Below are 9,608 nucleotides of genomic sequence, written 5' to 3' on the forward strand. Positions count from 1 at the left end.
GTGGGTGGAAGGATGGGTAACTGGGTGATGGGGCATTAATAAGGAGGGCACTTTAGTTAGCACTGGGTGTTATATGCACCTGATAAATCACTGAATTCTACCTCTGAAACTAATAATACAGTATATGTTAATTGAGTTTAAATAAAAATAAATTGAAACCTGGACATTTAAAAATTATGTTATGGATCTTCTTATTTAAACCTTTGATTTTACTGGCTTTTTTGGACACCCTTATAGCAGAAGTGTTAAAAGTTACTGCCTAGTGGTGTTAAAAGTCAGGCCCCCCCCACCCAGCTCCAGTGACACCTAAGGTGGAAGGAGCTCCTCATTGCAGTGGGATGGGGGTGGAAGTTAAAGCTCCCGCATGGTAGGGGTATTCATTCCTGGTGGGCCATGGTGAAAGTCCTGACTCTTCAACATGCTTCCCTTTGACAGTGTGGTGGAGTTGTAGGTTTCATACCAATTGTAGGTTTCATACCAATCTTAATGAAGATAGAAATCTTAGGTTCCCTACTTGGCCTGTGCTGGGGTGGGTGCAATTGGGCCTCTTTTTTCTGTGGTGCTTGAATAGAGTGATTATTGTCTAATAAAAGTTTCCTGTCTTTATTAGGCTGCCACTTCCTCCTGGCCTTTTGTTTAAAGATCAGGGTTTTGTTGGCACTTTTTTTTTGAGGGGGGCGGTCTACACCTATTGGCATTCCTGGGTTGCTGGCTTTTCTGTCTTCAAGACTGGGATTTATGAGGCAAAAAGAAAACCCATGAAAACTAGGGAACTCACCACTGCGTCGTTCCTTGGGTCAAGCTCTCTAACTGTTGTCAGCTTTCAGAGTCTTTAGGTTTGTTTTGTATGTAATATCCAGGGTTTTTAGTTGTACTTTATTAGTAGGAAGAATGGGGCAAGGTGTCTATTCTTATCTTCCTGGAGGCTTATAGTCCTTATTTTCTTTCAAAAACACTTTAGTACAAATGTCTTCAAATACCAGTAGTAAATAGAAAATAAATTCTTTTTTTCTTTTTACTAATTCATTCACAGTTTTTATGCTGAGCCTTAGTTGCATATAATGAAATTATACATTTTTTTTTTGTCTTTATTACAGATTCTGATGCTCACAGTACCACCTCAAGTGCCTCCCCAGCTCAGTCTCCTTGCTATAGTAACCAGTCAGATGATGGCTCAGATACAGAGATGGCCTCTGGCTCTAACAGAACGCCAGTTTTTTCCTTTTTAGATCTCACATACTGGAAAAGGTAAAAGCAACAGAAAATATCTCTATAACCAGCATACCTTCTTAATTACAGGCAATGGTTTCCCACTTCCTTAGCAATTAAATGGCATTTGGCAAACAGCTGGTAGCACACATGGTTGGAGGTGGATTAAGCAAGAATTGAGCTGAGAGTTGGGATTTTGTGTGCTTTCCTATTAAAATTGATGTAAAATAAAAATCACATTAGGGAACCTAAATTTCCTATAATGGAATAGACTAGTGTGACTGTTCTCTGACTACTTCTCTCACTGAAAAAAGTAAAAGCTAGAAATACATATTTTTTTAAGTCTTTAAAAATAGCATTCATAAGTAAATGAATAGGAATAATCAGAGACCAAACTGCTAAGTGAATGTGGGACCCCCAAAGTCAAGGAAGAGAGAATAGATCAGGAAAGAATAGTCAAAGAGAAAGTGATTTAAGGATTTTTCTTTTTCACAGATTTGGGAAGACTAATGAAAGTGAGATAATAAGCATTTATCTCATGATAGAGAAAATTCACCCATAGATGGCTTATTACAGTGAAACTGTGGAACATAAAAAACAGATCTTTAAGTAGTCAGTGAGGGAAAAAAGACATTATTTTCAAAGGAACAGCAAACATACAAAGCTGAGTTCTCAGCATGAACAAAGGAAGTAAAAAAAAAAATAGATTAATATCTTTAATGGACCAAGGGTTAGTAACTCTCAACCTAGAATTATATGTAGCAAAAGTTTCCTTTGTGTGGGGCACCTGGATGGCTCAGTTGGAAGAGCATGCGACTCTTGATCTTGAGGTTGTGAGTTTGAGCCCCACGTTGGGTATAGAGATTACTTAAAATAAATGAACTTTTTAAAAAATTATCTTTTATGAATAAGGACATAAGACTTTTTTTTTTTTTAAGATTTTATTTATTATTTTGACAGAGATTACAGGTAGGTAGAGAGGCAGGCAGGCGGGGGTGAGAAGCAGGCTCCGCACCTAGCAGAGAGCCTGATGTGGGCCAGGACCCTGAGATCATGACCTGAGCTGAAGGCAGAGGTTCAACCCACTGAGTTACCCAGGTGCTCCAAGACTTTTTGACTGGGAAAAAAATTTGAGAATTTGCTGCCAACTTGACCCTAAACATGAGAGTTCTACAGGTAGAAAAAGATCCGAGATTAAAATTCTGAGGGTAGATAAAGAAAGTAGCAAACACTGACTGCTTGAAATAAGAGTAGTTGTGGGAGTAAAAACAGAGAAAGAATTACAAGACAACAGTATCATTTAAGTCTAGACAATAAAAGTGATAGGAGTTAAGGTATCCTAGCATCCTTTGCAATGTTAAGAATAAATACATTGAATAACTTTGTGACTAGATAAACTATGTCACCACTAAAAGAATAGGTAGAGTGAAAACCTCCAGAGTCAAAAAGGGGAGGGCAGAAAGCTTAAAAATTACTGAAATATACCTAACAAAACAAGATGAAAGTAGGAAACCTATATATTTGTAAATTAAGAAACCATGAGTCCAAAGGAGAAAGTATAATATAAATGAGAAAACCTTTATAAATAAAGAGTAACTGAAAAATAGCACGAATCAGAACATATGGTATGAAGTTTAAAAGAGTTGGAGGGGGGCGCCTGGGTGGCTCAGTGGGTTAAGCCTCTGCCTTCGGCTCGGATCGTGGTCCCAGGGTCCTGGGATCGAGCCCCACATCGGGCTCTCTGCTCAGCAGGGAGCCTGCTTCCCCCTCTCTCTCTGCCTGTTGCTCTGCCTACTTGTGATCTCTGTCTGTCAAATAAATAAATAAAATCTTTAAAAAAAAATAAAAGAGTTGGAGGGAAAGTTAATGCCTTTATTTATTTATTTAAGATTTTATTTATTATTTGACAGAGACCTTGTGTAAGAGAGCACAGAGCACATGCACAGGAGGGGGAGAAGCAGGCTTCCTACTGAGCAGGGACCCTGACGTGGGGCTGGATCCCAGGACCCTAGGATCATGACCTGAGCTGAAGACACTTAGCTGACTGAGCCACTCAGGCGCCCCAAGTTAATGTCTTTAATGCTTAGAAAAGAAAGACTAAAAATAAATGAAGTGATATGTATCCAGTTTAAAGATTAATGAAGCCCACTACAAAGAAAAATAAAAGCAAGGAGGTCTTGGAGATATGGGTAGAAACAAAGGGAGTAGGATCAGTAAGGATAAGAGTTGGATCTTGAAAAAGACCTGACCAAAAATAAACTACTAGAGATGAAGCAGATAAAGAAAAGAGAGATAATACACATAAGCATCTTGGATAACAAAAGGGAGATTAGCTATAAATAAAACAAATTTTAGGGACTCTTGGGTAGTTCCGTCTGTTAAGCATCTGCCTTCAGCTCAGGTCCCAGGGTCCTGGGATCAAGTCCCACATTGGGCTCCTTGCTCAGCAGGGAGCCTGCTTCTCTCTCTGCCTACTGTTCCCCTGCTTGTGTTCTCTACCTGTTCCTCACTCTGACAAATAAATAAATAAAATCTTAAAAAAAAAAAATCTAAAAGTAAGTAGGACATTACAAACATCTGTATGCCAGTAAATTGAACATATAGGTGAAGTGGATACATTAATAGAAAAAGTTTACCTAAATTGTCTCAAGAAAAAAATAGAAAACCTGTATAGTCTTACAATAAGTTGATTCATCGGTTAGTCTTCCCTCCATAAACCCCAGGTACATTTAGGCAAGTTCTGCCAGACATTCTAGAAACAAATGATTCTGATCTTGCATTGGCTTTTTCAGATTATGAGTAAAAGAGGGCATAAGGCTCCAGGCATTCTATGAGGCTAACATAACTTCAAAACCAAAAGAGTATATCATGACCAGAGTAGATTTATTCTAGGGATAAAAGATTGGTTTAAACATTAAAAATCACCTGATAGAAATTTGTCACACTGACAGTTTATAAAGGAGGGGGAAAATGCCTATCCTCTTAGCAGTACTTTGAAGATGCTTGATAAATTTGAATGTTTCTTCAAAGTTTAGAATAAAACCCTAAGTAAATAGGAATACAAGGGAACCACATTGATAGATAATTGTCATTTACAGGTCAACATGAACATGTTTCCATTTCTGTATCCCAGCAACATAATATAGAAAACATTTAGGTACGCATTGATGCGTGTAACATGTTTGTAGTAGGGGAAGTTACAGAAAAGCAGAGTGGATAAATAAATTGTGGTATGTTTACCTGGTAGAATACTATACATAAAATACAATAAAAGCTCTAACAATAGGTATGAACCTCAATGTTGAGCAAAAAAAATTGCGGCATAGAACATGATTCCATATATGTGTTTCTTTTAAATAGGAGATAACCAAGCAATATATGTTGAGATGCAGATGTGGTAAAACTATGAAGTGTAAAGGAAAAAGGCAGTGATAAGCTTAAAATGAAGGCGGAGAGAATGAGATGGGGTAGGGTGGGATTGGAGAGGGGCATACGGGGGTACATCATTATTTTTTTCCATAGATTATGTGATCCATGGATGTTTTGTTGTACTGTCATTTTTTATGCTTTATGTATATTTGATTATATTTACCAGTTGTATCCGCCTGTTTATGATGGCTGTTTGTTTTTTTTCCCTCTAAGAGTCAGTGATTTTTAGAGGAAACAGTTCGTAATGTTAGGAGCAGCTTCTGAACCTGACTGCTGTCTCTAAGAATGACTGCTGACCCCCAAGAATGACTGCTGATCCCCTTAATATTTGATAAGCTTCCAGTGTGACATTTAAGGGGCCTGGGTCATTCACATAACTTAGCTAATTGGGGGATCTCTCTAGGAGCCTTTCAGTTGGAAAGTTTGCTCTCATCCTGTACTTAGTTATAAGGATGTAGATTTTTTTCCCCTTTGTTTTCTTGTACTAATAGTTTTCTACCTTATTAATCTATTTCTCTCCCATTTTTCTCTTTTAGACAGAAAATATGTTGTGGGATTATCTATAAAGGCCGTTTTGGGGAAGTCCTCATTGACACGCACCTATTCAAGCCTTGCTGCAGCAATAAGAAAACAGCTGCTGAGAAGCCAGAGGAGCAGGGGCCAGAGCCTCTGCCCATCTCCACTCAGGAGTGGTGACTGAGGTTTAGGTAGAAGGGGAACAAAAATGATTTAAATTTTGCAAAGAAAACAAAGCAAAAAAACCCTCCTATTTTTAACTCGGATACCTGCTATTCTGCCAAAAGACAATTTCTAGAGTAGTTTTGAATGGGTTGTTACTTCTCCAGTTCCACAAACTCTGAAGCCAGTGTCTAGCTTACTAAAAGAAAAAAAAAAGTGTACATAATATTTAAGATGCTGAGTATCTCATAGGAAAGCTGAATGCTGCTGTAAAGTGCTCTTTAAGTCTTTTTTTTTTTTTCTTAATCCCCTTCTAATGAATGAAACTAGGGGAATTTCAGGGGACAGAGATGGGATTTGTTGTATGATAAACGTATGTAGTTTTAGTCTTTCTATATTGAGAAGCAGTGGTTGGGGCATTTTTTAAGATGGCTGGCTATACTTGTTTCCTTCATGATAATAAATTTGTCATAACTCAGTAACATGGACTTGCCCCTAGAGGTAGTTGTTAATAATTTTGCAATAATAAGGTCTTGCCAAGGTTCTGATGATTCAAACCTGTACTACTGAATATGAAGCAGGACAGACTGAGCTCTCTGGTGCAAATACCTTGAAGGAGTAATTTCTAAATATACAGAGAGGTAACTTGACTGTATATGTTGCATCCTCTGTCACCTCCCTCCATATTGATAGTTGATAAAGATTTTAATCTATACTGAAACTTCTAAAACAGAATCAAAGCTCCTCTGGGGAAATGTCAAGTTTTAGGATGAGCAATCCTAAAGGAATAGTACCAAAGCATTACCACATGGTAGAGATCACATTCTATTAAAAAGGTTAAATTATCTGAAAAAATGTGCAAGTCTTCAGGATGGCACACACAAATAAACAAAGGTTAATGCTTCTTGGGGCACATTTCTTAGAGGGCTTGCCTAGTGTGTAAATAATTGACTTTTGTTTGTGTTACATGACTGGTGACTTCATTGAAAATCTGCACAATTCAGTTTTAGCTCTGGATTACTTCAGTTGACCTTTGTGAAGGTTTTATCTGTGTAGAGTGGTTGTTTGACTTGTTTTAACCTATTAGGGTTTTGGGTTTCTTTTCACTCTATATTAAAGTAAAATTCTACTAAAAGAAAAGAGGTGTGTGTTAATGCTGAGTGGGTTGGTTTAGGTTTGGCTTCTTGTAGTCAGGCATTGTGAACCTTGAGATACTCGATGATAAATCCTGAACACGGAGCTCTTCAGTTCTAAAGTCTTCTTTTGAAAGCCTTTTATTTGAACCCAAACCAAAGTACTCTCATTGCCTCTTTTCTAAACGTTCAGGAAGAACATATCACCAGTTCAGACTTTTCATAATAAGGGAGGATCATTTGCCTGCCTTATAGTAACATAACTCAGTGCTTATTTTTAAAACTGGATTTTTAAAATTGGATAGTATAAATAACAGTAAGGAGTGAGCCACTTTTTATGGGCACCCTATAGTTTTATAGTTCTTAATCTAAACTTAAAATTTTATATTTCTTCCTTATGGCAAAAACTACAAGCCACCATATGCACAGACTACACAGTGAGTTGGGTTGGCTCTCCCACAGCCTTTGAGGTGTATTACAAGAGTCCCAGCCATTATCATCTTCCTCCTGTTATTTTGAAATGGTTTTTTTTTTTTTTTGTACATTTTGGCTACAGTGTTGGTGGTAGAATATACTATAATATGGATCATCTCTACTTCTGTATTTATTTATTTATTACTAGACCTCAACCACAGTCTTCTTTTTCCCCTTCCACCTCTTTGCCTGTAGGATGTACTGTATGTAGTCATGCACTTTGTATTAATATATTAGAAATCTACAAATCTGTTTTGTACTTTTTATACTGTTGGATACTTATAATCAAAACTTTTACTTAGGGTATTGAATAAATCTAGTCTTACTAGAAAATAAAAGCAACTGTTTCGTGGCTTTGTTTAAAAGGTGTTCTTAGTTAAGAAAAACTAACGTTTTTGGCCTTCCCAGATACTCAGTTTAACTCCGTAAGTTTTATAATAAGCCATGAAGAAAAAATCTCCTCTTTACTGAGAGATACTTTAAAATAAAAGACATTGTAACTGACATGATCAATAATTAACTTTAGTAGGTAAGATGATTTTAATAATGAAGAACAAAATCTCTCCAGTGGTTGGTTTATTCCTTTTGTTTCCTTATTTCTTTTCTGTGCTTCTGTTTTGTATTTTATTTTTATTTTGTCTTACTATTTTTTTTAAAATGTCTCCAGTGTTTTAATGTCTATGATGTGGTTTTACTGTTACTGTCTGTTGGCATAGTGGGAATCCTCATTGAGACTTTAAAGAAATTATAAAACTCATTATAGGGAAAGGTGGATTTTGGCATTGGAGTCAGATAATGGTCTCTAATTTCTGGCTCTGCCTCTTTATTAGCCATTTGAGTCACTTGGCCTTTGTGAGCCTCCAAACTTCTGTAAAATAATTTACAGAATTATGAGGAATCTAAGGGTGTGATCCATATCAACTTTATTTTTTTTAAAGATTTTATTTATTTGAGGGGCACCTGGGTGGCTCAGTGGGTTAAGCCTCTGCCTTCAGCTCAAGTTATGATCTCAGGGTCCTGGGATCGAGCCCCGCATCTTGTTTCTGCTCAGCAGAAACCAGAGCCTGCTTCCTCCTCTCTCTCTGCCTGCCGCTCTGCCTACTTGTGATCTCTCTATGTCAAATAAATAATAAATAAAATCTTTTAAAAAATAGATTTTATTTCCTTGAGAGAGCAGGGGTATGGGGGGGGTCGCGGAGTGAGAGGGAGAAGCAGACTCCTGCTGAGTGGGAACCCTATGCGGGGGCTCTCCATGGGACCCGATCCCAGGATCCTGAGGTCATGAACCCGAAGGCAGGCACTCAACTGACTTGAGCCACTCAGGTGCTGCCATATCAAAGTTTTAAGAACAGGTGATTAGTTGGGAAAGATGAATCCTGTGGGCCAAACTTTCTAAGCTACAGTTAAGGGTTTTTTTGTTTTGTTTTGTTTTAAGATTTTATTTGCTCATTTGAGAGGGGGAGAGAGAGAGCGAGAGCGCAGAACAGGGAGGGAGAAACTGACTCCCTGCTGAGCCGGGAGTTTGTGGGGTTTGATTTCAGGACCCTGAGATGGAAGGCAGATGCCTGACCATCAGAGCCATCTAGGCACCCCATACAGTTAAGGTTTAAATTTGGTTTAGAGTGGTCCAGATGATTTGCCAACACCTGATCTAGTACTCTGACGTTACCAAGTTAACCTGAAGTTAAACTCGGGTTGTTGGCAGAAATCATTTCCTATGACTTGAGGATGGAGAATCCAGATTCATTAACTGGCTGCAGGGCTTCTGGGTTCCTTGCCACCCAGTTCTGATGTGACTGCTTGCTGCATCAAGCCCACAGGTCTCCAGAGCCAGTTTGTTAGTGAGTCCAAGTCTCCTCAGGTCCTGCCAACAGTCGGATGAAGATGACACAATGAACACAACGAGGTGGGGTGTGGGGCTCATGTGGGACATCTTAGAAGTGTTTGCCATGGCACCTCATTTTCTTTTCTGACTGAATCACTTGAATTTAGGCCTCTTAGCCCTACATTACAAGTGCTTTCTGTAGCAAGTTAAAAAAGTTCCTCTACTGTGGGTCAGACACTTTTAAACATGGTTTAAACAACTTTGCAAAGTTAAAAACAAAACAAAACAACAAAAACCTGTTCACAGGTGAGTGGAGGTGCCAGGAGGTCTTTTGTAACTTAAATGAAACCAACTTTGCTGATCCAAAGCCTTTCCTCACTGAATTGGCCCCGTCCCTACTATAGCAGTGGTATTGTCTTAACCTATCTTTGGAGGTGGTTACCTTGTTCTGTTTTGAAGGCTGAAAATGAGAGGCAAGTGTTACCTTGCTGAGAGGTTGGCTGATGCAGTCTAAATCAGTTGATCAGGTTTTGTTTCTCCATTGTGGTGTACCTAGTAATATACTGTCTTTCTGTGTAGTGAAACAACTGGATATTCTCAAAATAAATGAAGGTAGCCAGAGCCCATGGCTTGCTCTGCAGTGAAGGATGGAAGATGTCCGGGGATCCTCTTGATTCAGCGTTCCTATAACAGTTTCCTACTGCTCCAGATATAGCATTGGGGTACTCTGGCAATCATTTCTGTGTGATGTTCAGTGAACTGAGAAGGGAGGAAAATGCCAAATAGGATCAAAGATAATTTCACAGGCTTACATTCTCAAAGAAAGGGATCTGAGGGTTCTAACAATTTCTCGAACTGTA

At 38.4% G+C, this 9,608-nt stretch overlaps 1 protein-coding gene across 3 annotated transcripts in view; it reads left to right on the top strand.

The window, feature by feature from the left end:
- The window catches only part of SINHCAF (SIN3-HDAC complex associated factor), a 32,137-nt gene extending 24,876 nt beyond the window's left edge, over positions 1 to 7,261 (top strand). For all 3 annotated transcript variants that reach the window (XM_032855139.1, XM_032855137.1, XM_032855138.1), the window contains exons 5-6: positions 1,098 to 1,248; positions 5,175 to 7,261. In XM_032855139.1, coding sequence (XP_032711030.1) covers positions 1,098 to 1,248; positions 5,175 to 5,334 — 311 coding nt within the window. In that variant the 3' untranslated portion in view covers positions 5,335 to 7,261. The remainder of the gene's footprint in view (positions 1 to 1,097; positions 1,249 to 5,174) is intronic.
- Positions 7,262 to 9,608: the final 2,347 nt, after the last annotated feature.

The sequence above is a fragment of the Lontra canadensis genome, unplaced genomic scaffold (assembly GCF_010015895.1).
Source record: "Lontra canadensis isolate GAN:19392208 unplaced genomic scaffold, GSC_riverotter_1.0 scaffold9, whole genome shotgun sequence".
NCBI lineage: Eukaryota > Metazoa > Chordata > Mammalia > Carnivora > Mustelidae > Lontra > Lontra canadensis.